This window comes from Equus przewalskii, chromosome 29 (assembly GCF_037783145.1).
Source record: "Equus przewalskii isolate Varuska chromosome 29, EquPr2, whole genome shotgun sequence".
In the NCBI taxonomy this organism is placed as follows: domain Eukaryota; kingdom Metazoa; phylum Chordata; class Mammalia; order Perissodactyla; family Equidae; genus Equus; species Equus przewalskii.
In genome coordinates, this window is record NC_091859.1 from 26,242,967 (window position 1) to 26,256,590 (window position 13,624).

At 41.2% G+C, this 13,624-nt stretch overlaps 1 protein-coding gene across 2 annotated transcripts in view; it reads right to left on the bottom strand.

Moving 5' to 3' along the window:
• GNPTAB (N-acetylglucosamine-1-phosphate transferase subunits alpha and beta) overlaps positions 1 to 13,624 on the bottom strand; it is a 76,519-nt gene that overhangs the window by 26,025 nt on the left and 36,870 nt on the right. For both annotated transcript variants that reach the window (XM_008527456.2, XM_070600411.1), the window contains exons 5-7: positions 12,094 to 12,299; positions 6,529 to 6,593; positions 6,123 to 6,257 (exon numbers count right to left, since the gene is read on the bottom strand). In XM_008527456.2, coding sequence (XP_008525678.1) covers positions 6,123 to 6,257; positions 6,529 to 6,593; positions 12,094 to 12,299 — 406 coding nt within the window. The remainder of the gene's footprint in view (positions 1 to 6,122; positions 6,258 to 6,528; positions 6,594 to 12,093; positions 12,300 to 13,624) is intronic.

Here is a 13,624-nt window from a genome sequence, read left to right on the forward strand (position 1 = left end):
TCCTCAGGAAAAAAGAAAGAAAAAAAAAAAGAGCAGATGCCTAAGATAGTTTCAGAGCAGTCACCAAAAGAAGGGGCATTAGTACAATATTACTTACATACTACAATTTACTGTGACCTTGAACATACCCTGAACAGAAGTTTGAGGGGCAGAAAGTCCAGGGAGGACAACATGCTGTTCCCATCCTGCCTGCACTTTCTGGTCAAATCAAACGACCTAGGCAGGCTTCAAGGATCCGTGAAGACTCTCTTCTCTGTGAAAACTTCCCCGTCTCTGATCCACAACCTTCCCTGTCTCTAAATGCCAACTCAACATTTGTACTACTCTCTTCAATAGCTAATCTTACACTATCTTTCTTTGCTGCTTGAATATATCCTATGCACACACTCTGCTTCCAAACCATACTATAAGTAGCTGGAGGACGCATCTGTGCTCTCCACCTCTTTTGCACACCCACTCAGCAACCACTATCACTGAATTAACCTGAACGTGGGATCGCACTTGACAGCTTTGGGAAGCTTTCCACCTGCTTTAACATATGTGAAAGAAGAAGGGAACAGAAATAAAAAACAAACAAAAAACCTACCATGAATCAAAAAGTCTAAAAACAGAATGATTTAGATTGAGGTGAAAATAAAGACCATGGATCATCTGATTTCTCAAAAGGTGAATTCTGTGCCCATCACATACAAAAAACTCAACAGATAAAATAGAGGGCAATTAATGAGATCATAAAGGAGTCAACTCAAGGTCTCTCAAACTAAAAAGCTTTATTAGAAAAGATTGTTGATTTGTAAGACTACAGTCCACAGAAAAGATTTTATAAATTGAAATCTATTATCTTGCAAATGAAACCATTTTCAAGGCCCACTGCTGCTCCTGGAGGTGGGGGTGGGGATTCTGAGTTTCCTCCAAACAAAATGATAAAGGCAAAGTAGTTGTATGTATACAACCTTGGTATCAAAACCCTCAATGAAGGGCCAGCCCCATGGCCTAATGGTTAAGTTCGGCATGCCCTGCTTCAGCGGCCTGGGTTCAGTTCCCGGGTGCAGACCTACACCACTTGTTGGCGGCCATGCTGTGGCAGCGACCCACATACAAAATAGAGGAAGATGGCACAGATGTTAGCTTAGGGAGAATCTTCCTCAGTGGAAAAAAAAAAAAACCCTAAATGACTCCTTTGGATAATCGCATTGCTGAAATGTTTCCTTTTATATTCCAGGACATTGTATATGGTAGGTGTATTTAGTCACAGCCTTTCTTTTTGCTCATTCCTTCAACAGCATTTCTCCAGCAGCACCAAGTGCCAGGCCCCGAGGTGATCGCTAGGGTACAAGGTGAAGAGGCGTAAATACTTGTCCTGAGATGCTCGCAGGAGAGTGAGGGTCTCTGGGACAAACTCAGCCCCAGATGGCTGGGATGCCACAGGCCTTGGCAAAGGCCTCCCAGAGGAGCCTCCAAGGGCAAAATGGTTTAGCCATCCAGATCCTGAAGTCCAGTGTCTAACGGCCCTTTCCTCCCACACGCCATGTAACACACCCTGAACTGAGCTCTGGGTTTCCTTCCCGAAAACCTGCTTCTCCCACTGAAGCTCTGAGTGTGGTTAATGCCATCACTTCCATCTCACTAGTAACATCCACTTCCCCTTTCATTTCTCCTTCTCTCTCCTCCGAGAGCTAACAAGTCACTGGGTCGCGTTGAGGTTCTATTTCTAGAACCATCCTCATCATGGGCACCACGGCTTTGAATTCACCACTTATCTAACCCGAATGTCTTGCTGGGCTATGGCAGGGGTGGCTGAACTGGTTTTCCTGCCTCCAGCCTCTTCTTGTCTAATCTCTACCTGCTACAGCTTTCCCTGCTGTGTTCTTAGAAATGATCGGCTCCTCCGCCTCCTCCTAGAGACGTCCCCCGCCTCCACAATAAAGTCCACGCTCCTCACCAGGAGATCTTTCTCAATCTGGCCTCAACCCATCTTCCCAGTCTCCGCACCAGCAACATCCCTGCCTGGGCTTGCGCCTCTTGGAATAGTCGCCTTGGTTCTCTGAAAACACCACTTAGCTCCACCATCTACCCTTTGCTCAAGCGGCTCCCTCTTCTTGTTCTTGGGATGGTTTTTCCCACTCCCTTCTCTGCTGGGAAAATGGCTGCTCTGTGCAGGGCCCAGCTAAATTGTTTCCTATTCCGCAAAGCCTTCCTTGGCCCCAGTACGACTAAAACTCACGTGTTCTCACAGGACTTTGTATAAAGACTTATTTGGCAGTGATCACACCCCAAAATTACTTAAGTGCTTTTATTTGCCCAGTTATCCTGAGCACAGTCTCTGGCACAGAGCAGGCAGTTGATAAATGCTCACTAGGAGTGGACTGGGAACCCAATGACAGGACACTCTATCTCAGGGTACTCATAATAAAACCAGGAAGAAGAACCTAACGAAGCAGAGTCACTGAAGAACTAGGCTCGAATGCTGACACAGTGCCTCTATTCTTCCTCTTCCTCATTTTCTCTCTAGCCTCCAAAAATCAGAAGTCCCAATCCCTGAAGCTGATAACAGGTGTTAGCATCAGCACAATGACCTGCAATGAATGTTACCGATGATTAGCTTGACCCTCTGAGGAGGTGCTGGCCACCACAAAGACAAGTCTGAGAATCCAAATAAATCTCCAACTGGGTGAATGAATGATGGAAAGGGGTATCACCATGCACAGAACTTGTTGGTACTCCTCGTCCAATTAAGTTGCTACCCCACCCTACCTCTACCTGTGGATACCACTCCATGTCACCCAAAAATAGCCTGCTGAAGGATCGACCAGTACTTGGAGCGGCATTCTTTGGCAGCACACACCCATCCACCAGCAGATGCACCGGTGAGCTGCTGCAGCAGAGAGAGACATGGGCCAGTCAACCCTGAGCAGAGAATGGAGACACGTCATGAATCTTCTTTCCTTTAAAAATTTATCTTACTTGGAAAAAAAAGAAAAGGGGACCGGCCCCATGGCCGAGTGGTTAAGTTTGTGCGCTCTGCTTCAGCAGCCCAGGGTTTTGCCAGTTCAGATTCTGGGCCCAAACATGGCACCACTCATCAGGCCATGCTGAGGCAGCGTCCCACACAACACAACCAGAAGGATCTACAACTAGAATATACAAGTATGTACTGGGGGGCTTAGGGGAGAAGAAGAAGGGGGAAAAAAAAAGATTGGCAACAGATGTTAACTCAGGTGCCAATCTTAAAAAAAAATTTATTTTAGTTGGAATTATATAAATAGAATCAGGAATGTCATTCTTTCTGCCTAAGAAATTTGAGCTGACAGTCAAAAGTACAGATATGCCCTCAGACGAGGGAAACAATAGAAAGAATAAACAAATGGGACTTCATCAGACTAAAGAGCTTCTTCAAGGCAAGGGAAAACAGGATTGAAACAAAAAAACAGCCCACTAATTGGGAAAAAATATTTACAAGTTATTCATGTGACAAAGGGTTAATCTCCATAATATATAAAGAGCTCACACAGCTCAACTACAAAAAATCAAACAACCCAATCAAAAAATGGGCAGGGGACATGAACAGACATTTCTCCAAAGAAGAGATACGGATGGCCAATAGACACATGAAAAGATGCTCATCATCACTAATCATCAGGGAAATGCAAATCAAAACTACACTAAGATATCACCTTATACCTGTTAGAATGGCAAAAATATCCAAAACCAAGAGTGACAAATGTTGGAGAGGTTGTGGAGAAAAAGGAACCCTCATACACTGTTGGTGGGAATGCAAACTGGTGCAGCCACTATGGAAAACAGTATGGAGATTTCTCAAAAAGTTAAAAATAGAAATACCCTATGACCCAGCCATCCCACTACTGGGTATCTATCCTAAGAACCTGAAATCAGCAATTCCAAAAGTCACATGCACCCCTCTGTTCATCGCAGCATTATTCACAATAGCCAAGTCATGGAACCAACCTAAGTGTCCAGCAACTGATGATTGGATAAAGAAGGTACGGTATATATATATACAATGGAATACTACTCAGCCATAAAAAAGGACAAAGTCGTCCCATACACAACAACATGGATAGACCTTGAGTGTATTATGCTGGGTGAAATAAGCCAGACAGAGAAAGATGAACTCTGTATGACTCCACTCGTAGATGGTAGCTAACATATAGACAAAGAGAGCTGATTGGTGGTTACCAGGGGAAAGGGGAGTCGGGGGAGGGCACTAAGGGTGAAGTGGTGTACCTACAACATGACTAATAAGAATGTACAACTGTAATTTCACAAGGTTATTAACTATCATAATCTTAATAAAAAAAAATTATGTTATTGAAAAAAAAATTCAACAAAGAAAAACCATAAGTGCTTTGCAAGCAGCTTCCCAGTTCCTGGAAAGTCCATTAAGATTTGGCCTGGACTGAGGGTGCCATTTGACGGCTTTGGGATATTGAGTGCCACAATTTATGGAATATGGCTTTTTGTTCCTTTAGGGTTTCTACAAGGTTTTTAAATAAAGTTTTCTCATTTTCCACTGGGGGAAAAAAAAGTACAGATACGCATGTGTCTATAATTCTAGAACTAATAGCTAAGACGCTAAGAAACCAAATAAACATTGGCTGAAATGAATGTTAATCTATGGTTTTATCTGCCCAAATCAGAACTAAAAGTAACTCACGAAAAGGAGGGATATAATATCTATTTAAAAATAACTGCAGACTAAGAAATAATTTAACCCTAATCTAGCTGGGCACTACCATAGTTCCAGTACCAAAAAGAAAGTTATTGGGGTCAGCCCCATGGCCCAGCAGTTAAAGTTCTGCACACTCCACTTTGGCAGCCCAGGTTTGCAGATTCGGATCCCAGGTGCACACCAACTCCACTCGTCCACCATGCTGTGGAGGCATCCCACATACAAAATAGAGGAAGACTGGCACAGATGTTAGCTCAGGGACAATCTTCCTCAAAAAAAAAAAAGGTATGAAGGAAACCATGAAAAAAAGAAAACATAAATGTCATTCATATTACCATCATATTTACAAAGGTAATACAATGTATCTTAAAACTGAAACACTTATGAGGAAAAAGAAACAAGTTAAAGGGAACTTTGAGGGGGGAAGGGCTATACAAAACATGGTCAAGACATGAACTAAGTAAGAACTCCCCCACAGTCACAGCTCTCCCCAACACTACCTCCATTCCCATCCTTCCACCTCTAATGTTAAATGACGTCAATAGAAGGAAGGAAGAATCTGGTAAGCTAAACACATGGCAGGATTTCAAGAACATTTCTTTGTAACATCAAGAAAAGCAAAGCCTAACAAATTCTGAGCCAAGAACATCATGCCCTCTATTGTAAGAGAAATGACATTCATGTTTTACCCCCTGGAATGCTTCTGACAGAACAGCAGGCGTCTTGACATAAGGTCAAAAGGAAAGTACACCCACAGGGACTGTGCTCTAAATCAATCTGGCAAATGGCTCTGAACACAATAAATGTCAAGGAAAAGGCATGTCACAGGGCAGCATCCAAACTCAACTCTATCAAATGGCATTAATGGTCAAGCGTGAAGAGTTCATAGGTATAAATCCTAGATACATTAATGGCTCAATTAGCTAGAAGGTTTCACATTACCAAATGTTCCAAATATCTGAAGTGTACTCTCTTTATGAGTGAAAGCTCTTAATAAATGCGCAGGTTGGAGTCTATGTGTATGTAACTACATGGGTGGTCCCTCCCATCTCCTCCTACCATGCTCCCATGGCCCTTATGCTGTAAGTTCCATCAGGACTCTCGTCTGTTTGGTCCACTGCTGTATTTCAGCAGCTATAACAGCACCTGACACACAGCAGAAGCTCGTTTGTTAAACAAATGAATCTTGCTTCTGTCTGGGAAACCAACAAACCAAATAAGACTCTTAGAATCTTGCCCAAATTAAGAATAAGGAGCAAAGATCTTCTATAAATAAAGAGTCATCTTCAGGACAACAGATTGTGGCAGAACAGAGACTCTCTTTGCTTCTTATGATTGTCAGAGCTGTATTACCAGGAAATGGGCCACGAGAGAAGGGTCATGTATTAAATGAGATAAGCTATATTGATTCCTCTATTTTTTATGCTCTTACCAGTTTTATTTTAGAAGAAAGATTTTCTGGCAGTTTTGCTTTTAGTTGATTTGTTTCCTTGAATGTCGGTGGAAATCCGCTCAGGAAAGCCAAATCTTGCATTAGCACTAACCCAGGGACTTCTTTATCTGTGGTCTAAAATAAGAGGGGGAAAACACAACTCACTCTCTGCAACATAAGGCTGGTGAAAGCTCACAGCTGAGAAAACTAGTAAAGATCTATTGCACCATTCAAGCTTCAAAATAACAATGTTAAGAGGACTCAGATCAACATTCATTAATACGTCCTTGTATGCTAGCCTTGGAGGAAAAGTAAACAGTAAAAAGCCTCTCAAAGTAAAACAGCTTTATTCCTCATACTTTTATTCTAGTCACTGCAAAAATACAATTCATTTGAAATGACATACCAAGTAGCCCCTCCAAACTGTCTGTTTGCTGTTTCCTTTAAACATTCCAGCATGGGCATCTTCAACTGCAATAAAGAATACAATACATAGGCATATTTTTAATCAATACTTAACTACGATGTCTGCCAGGACACTGTACAAAGCATACTGGGAGCTGTTCAAGTGATATAATACATGGTCTCAAAAAGAGGCAGCTGGGGAAGACAAAATTAACCCCCCCAACAAAAGGGGAATGATGGAAATCAGTGTACAATTAAATGTTAAATTTTGCAATATCGAAGGAGAAATTCATGCAGGCAGCAGAAACGTGCAGGAGCAAACATCAACCATGTTTAATGGGGAAAAAAAAGAATTGCTGGACTAGAGTAAAATATTTGGGAGTGGTAAGTACTGGGACAAAAGGGTAACCAGAAGAAGAGGGCCACTGAAAGCCAGGCCAGTGGCATTTAGGTCACCAGGAGGGAGCTCGCGCAGACTCTAGGGCACCCTGGGAGTCAGAGTGAATTCCTAAGATTCACCAGGTAATGCTGAAGAGGGCAGACGAAGTGGAGGGGGCAGGGACGAGACGTGATGACACAAGTCAACTGAGAGAGAGTTCTAACGTGACAGGGACAAATCAGATCAGCAAACTTGCCGCTGACATTCAAGGATCATGGAAAACAGAAGAGAAGTCAGAAAGCTGTAGTTCTCATCTTCAAAAAGGGCACAGAAGGTGCCCATCTAATTCTGCAAATTACAGCCTGGCAAGATGGATGTCAGTCCTGGGCAAGAGTCTCAAACGCACCATAAAAATATAGCTGGTGAGCACTGGAGAAAAGAGAACCTTCGCAATAGACTGCTTATCTTTAAACGAAGCACTGAGCGTTAAGAGTAGGTGTTCATGATGAATAACTCTCTCAGATATACACCTCTGTCTGTCTCTGTCTGTCTCTCTTTCCACTGATATGGTGGGTTCTACACTGGTAGACAGAGAATTCTACTGGATGCAGTATACGTATTTGTATGTAATCTCAGCAAGTACTAACAACATCTCATGTCACCTTTGTGGATATAACAGAGACATATTGGCTAGATCTCAAGGTGGGTGGATTATAACCAATTCTGCCTGGAGAGTGTGAATTATAATGCCACAGTCACGTAGAGGGAGATTGTTGAGGTGTGCCATAGGTTCTGTCTTGTTTGACTCTCCAACAAGGTTTTGGAAGACACAGAAGGCAGGCTTGTGAACTGTGTGGATTCACACGAAGCTGACAGAGAGGCTATTATCCTAGACAACAGACTAAGGGGTCCCCAAAGTTCTTACTATGTGAAGCAGTGAGTCAAATCTAGCAAAATAAACTCTCCCACAAACAATGCTAAGATGTTTAACTTGGCACCAAAGACCAACTACAACAAGCATAAAAGAGGGATTTGAGCATTAGCACATATAAATTTTTTTTTAAAGACTTAGGAGTTTTAGTCGACAGTGAGTTCTGTATGAGTCAACAATGCGCTGTGGCCATCCTGAGTTTCCATCACATTGTTGTGCTTTTAAACAGAAGTAGAGTACTCAAAGTAAGAAAGGTGACATTCTCCAATACTGATCTATCAGGAAACCCTGCTGGGTTGACCTTTAAAATGTCCAGAATCCAACCACTTCTCAACACTACGCTGATCCAAGCCACCTTCCCACTTGCCTGAATTATAACTTTTGCCCCCTCCTCAGTCTATTCCCACTACAGCAGCCAGACTGATCCTTTGGGAACATAAGTCAGATGACATTACTCCTCTACCCAAAACCCTCCAACGATTCCTTGTTGCACTCTGAGTTATAGTCATGCACTACATAATGACATTTCAGTCAGCGATGGACCACATATTCCACAATGGTCCTATAAGATTAGTACCACATAGCCTAGGTGTGTAGTAGGCTATACCATCTAGGTTTGTATAAGTACACTCTATGATGTTCTCATAACGATGAAACCGCCTAACGACCCACTTCTCAGAACATATCCACACCATTAAGCAACACATGTCTATAAAGCCGAAGTCTTTACCATGGCTACCAGGGCCTACACCATTTGGTCCCCAGTTACTTCTCTAGGCTCATCTCTTGCCCCCTCTCCTCTCCCTTTTTCACTCTATTCCAGCCACACTGGCCTCCCTGCTCTTTTTCTAACATGCCAGATACACTCCTGCCTCAGGGCCTTCCCACTGGCTATACCACTTACCTGAATCACCCCTTCCCCATATATTCATGTTGGCTTCATGAAGGCGCTCTCACCTTCAAATTTTCACTCAAAATCACCTTATCAGTCAGTCTGCCCCTGCTCAATTTTTCTCTACAGGACTTATCATCCACAAACTATCCAATTTACTTGTATGTTTCATTTATTGTCTGTCTCCCTCTGCCAAGATGTAAACTTGACAAGGGCAGAGACTGTTTGTCCATCTGTTTACTACTGCATCTTCAGCACAGAGAACCGGGCACTTAGTATGCACTCAGTAAATATTTGTTGAATGAATAGTCCCACTTGGTTTGCAGATTGAACCACACTGAAATAGAACGTTCAATGCCAGCTGACACACTTTAAAAGTAATAGAAACTGAAGCTCATTCTGAGAAGAGCAAACCAGAACACAGACAAACCCCTAAGAGACAGCTAAAGAAGAATGAAAACAAATGTCACACGGGAAAGGGATCTGATTAGTTCTGTAGGCTCTCAAGGGGTACACATTTAACCAGTGTGAGAAAGCACTTTGTAATTCCTTGTAAAAGTCAATGAAGTCCCGAGGTAAAATGAACTGTCATAGGAGGAAATTCATTTCCTGTACATCAAAGGGGATAAGCTTGATAGGAAACACCACTTTGCCGTGGGGACCCAGGCCCAGGCTGGCCGCAGGGCTGGGTCAGGGGACTGTTCAAGTCCTGTCCAATTAGTAAGTGTAGGACATAAGTGACACGGCAAAATAATCAGAAGAGGGCAGAAATGACACAAATTAGAAGGGAAAAAAGTCAACAGAACTCAATGATTAACTGCGAAGAGGTTAAATGAGATAAATGAAATGTCAAATATGGGTACAAATTTTTAAATCTAGACAGGGTTGGCAGTCCATGGCCAAAATCTAGCCACTGCTTATTTCAGTATAGTCCACGCTAAGAACAGTATTGACATTTCAAAATGGTTAAATGTGTAAATGCATATATAAATACCTATATAATATCCACCATTTTGCTTCTTGGCCCACAAAGCCTAAAATGTTTACTATCTGGTCCTTGAAGAAAGACTTCGGCAATCCCTGATCTAGATAACAGAAGATGATAAAGAGTGAGTTGTGGCCCACTAGAAATAAAGCTCCCAAACCGCAGGAATGCGTCTTTTTTTTTTTTGTTGTCTGCTGTCTCCCTGTTACCTAGAACAACAGCCAACTCAGAGCGGTGACTCCAGAAATCCTCACTGAATGAAGGAATACTAAGTAGGAGAGCCAAATAGAAACCCAAGTGGGAATCCAAAAACAGTATGAATAAGACTATAGTTTAATACAGATTTTACTTATATCAAAATTCACAATCTTTTAAGTCTTTGTTATGTTATAAAATTAGTAGAGGAAAATCCGAGATTCTCTCCATAGAGGTTATAACTGATGTATACAGTAATTGTTAACATAATGTCATTCCTTTTTCTCTTCAGGTAAAATGTTATCGGAGTACCTTAATTTAAGGAAGCTCTAATTTAAAAAAAAAACAGGGGCCAGCCCTGTAGCTGAGTAGTTAAGTTCGCATGCTCCGCTCCAGTGGCCCAGGGTTTCACCGGTTCAAATGCTGGGTGCAGACATGGCACCATTCATCAAGCTGTGCTGAGGTGGAGTCCCACATACCACAAGTAGAAGGACCCACACGTAAAAATATACAACTGTGTACTGGGGGGGTTTGGGGAGAAAAAAGGAAAAATAAAATCTTAAAAAAAAACCAACCAAACAAAGCTAAATTTAGCCCAAAAATATATCAGATAATTTGTGAAAACTTCCCAAAGATTATCCCTTTGTTTTCCCTATATATTTAAAATGTAACTTAAATAGAAAACATAAGTTGTTTATACAAAATAGTTCAGAAACAGATCTATAGGGTGAAGGGGGAGATATATGTACTTGGAAAACTTACAATTTCCTTTCAAATTACGAATAACTTAAGTAGCAGGAAGTGAGCACTATGTTAGACATCGTTCAGGACACAAACTGGTGAGCGGTAAGTTTTCTGCTCAATGAAGAAATTAGATGAGAACACCACCAACTCCTGTGCAATTAAAAACTAAGTTGTGAATTATGTTACAAGTACTACAGGGATGTAGAAAAGTAAAAATAAAATCATTGTGGATGTACTAGTCCAGGACATTCATGGAGACAGATCTGAGATGGGGTTGGAAAGAATAGGAGATGGGCTAGGAGAGTAAGAGGAACAGGACAGGCAGCACCACATACATGTGAACACAGGGACAGCATGAGGAAGATGCAAGAAAGGCAGCGATGCGAGGATCCACGGGCAGAATCAAGGCAATTAAAGCTGAATCTTAAACACCAGAAGAGGCGTTTATATCTATGGGAAAAACCAACACATACTACTATATTATTCTGCTCAAAAAGGGAGCGAACCAAAAAATCAGAGTCTTCTGATTTGTTTACAGCCATCTGCTGGACAGACTGGAGAAGACCTTTACAGGTAGGCAGAGCAGCTAGGTGTCTATTACTGGAGGCTGTGTGAAGGAATTCAGTCTGGTGTAGAAGAAATGAGATGAGTAAGAAAGGTAGGAAATCTAAGAGTTATTTGCAAGAAATGAAAGCGGTAAGAGGATAAGGTTAATTATTAGTTATGGGAAGTAAAAAGAATAGGTCAAAGATGGTTCCAAAGATTTAAGCTGGGACGTATGACATTAAAAGAATGGGAATTTGAGAAGAGGACTTAATGTGGTAAAGGGAACAGGACAGTTTTCATTTTACACAAGGGAAAAATATAGAGCCTCCAAGTAGAGAGCTCAGTGCAGAGGAAGAAGGAGAGACAGGAGGCCAGAGAAGGAGACACAGGCACCGGGCTCAGCAGCTTGGTGGCCAAGTGTGAGGATGGAATCTCTAAGGATGAAGGTGCAGTTTTACGCCAGGAATTACAATTTTAATTCTATTATCTGCCAAATCCACTATACAGTATAACCAGATGTTTCGGAATATAAAGTCTCAATGCTCCAGGTATGTCCTGTCCAAACTGCAAAAAACAACCTTGCTCAGGAGTTACGTGATAAAATAAATTAAATAAATAAGCCTCTAGAGTAACTCGGAGCAAAGAGATTGAGGCAGATGTGAGTCCCAGGTGTGAGGGCCTGCCACAGAACAGAAGGGCATCTGTATTACACAGAGTAAACATATGCAATCCCCTTCTGATGTCAGGGCTGAAATACAATGGCAGCTCTGTTGCTTCTCTTTTTACGTTTTTAGTTTACCGAGCATTTCTTTAAAATTGAACCATGTCTGCTCCATTCATTATTCAAACATCCAACGATGACATGATTTTAAAATACCCACAAGGAGAGCTTACCATTCTTAGTACTGTCGAAAACAACAACTGAGACGTTAGTGGAAGGGTTTTTCGGTTTTGCGACATTGAATATGTCACTGGCAGAATGAAAAGAAGGATAAAGAGCTGGCAGGTCCTTCAGTGTGACGTTGGCCAGCAGGGCTGGGTCCAGGACAAGCATCGGCACCTTAACGCAGTGTGTCAGCAAACACTCCAATTGCTTCTCACTGGAAAGAAACACCAACAAGCTCACAACTATGTTCTAGAAAATTTCATCAACACTGAAAAGCTTGCTGGCACTACTAAATTTGCCAGATGTTATTCTATATCCTACAAAAAATTATAATCTTTTAATAAACAAGGAATTTTACAAGAATATAAACATTTAGAAAATTAGCAAGTATTTATAAAACTACGAAACAAGTGCAACTCCTATTAATAAAATAAGATTGCCACCAAAATTTACTAACTCAAAGGTGCACAAGAAATTAAATATTTCATTACTAGTTTTAAAGCTTACTCATAATCCCAGTAAAGCTCATTATTAGGCAGATTAGGAAATAGATAAATTCTGGTTAACAGAGGGTCATCTTACCAGATACAATTTACCAATTCCAACTAGAATACAATTAAATACACTGGATATGACACAACACCAATGCAAACAAGGGCAAATGCGACAAGGTTCTAAGATGAATTTACATGAGCTATTTCTATTTAAACATAAGAAATACCTAGAATAAACACATTACCTGAATAAACAAACAGGCAAAGGACACAGCAAGAGAATTCACAAAGTGGGGCTACAACTAGTCAAACAATATATAGAATTGTCCAACCTCACTAATAATCAAAGAAATGCAAAAGAGAACGATGAGGTATTACCTTCTGTTTACTAAATTAGTTTCCCTCAAAAAATGATGACTCAATGTTAGTCCAAGTATAGTAAACCTATTCCTCTCAAACACTGCCGCTGTCACTCCAAATGGGTGTCCCCCATTTCCTCTTTGGAAAAGCAATTTGGTAACACGGTCATGTGCATAACAATGTTTCGGTCAATGATGGACCATGTATACAATGGTGTTCCTTAGATTGGTACCATACAGCCTAGGTGTACAGTAGGCTACACCATCTAGGTTTGTGTAAGCACCCTCTGTAATGTTTGCACAACGACGAAATCACCTAACACATTTCTCAGTTTACAGCCCATTGTTAAGTAAGGCATGACTGTATATACATATAGCATGTAGACATACACACATATATACATATATAGTCATGCAGACCCATAAAAACACACATATGCTTCTTGCTCAGTATTTTAGTTCCAGGAATCTAGCCCAAGGAGGAGAAGAGAAACAAAACAGGAAAAACAAATAAACCTACAAACAGAAAATGCCATGGACCCAAATATAACATCACAAAATATTTACAATAGTGAAAATTCCGAAGTGCCCAACATTTAATACATTACAGTATAGTTATTTTATGGAGTATTATAAAACTATTAAAATTTAAAAGTAGTATGAAGATAATTTATCAACATGGAAAT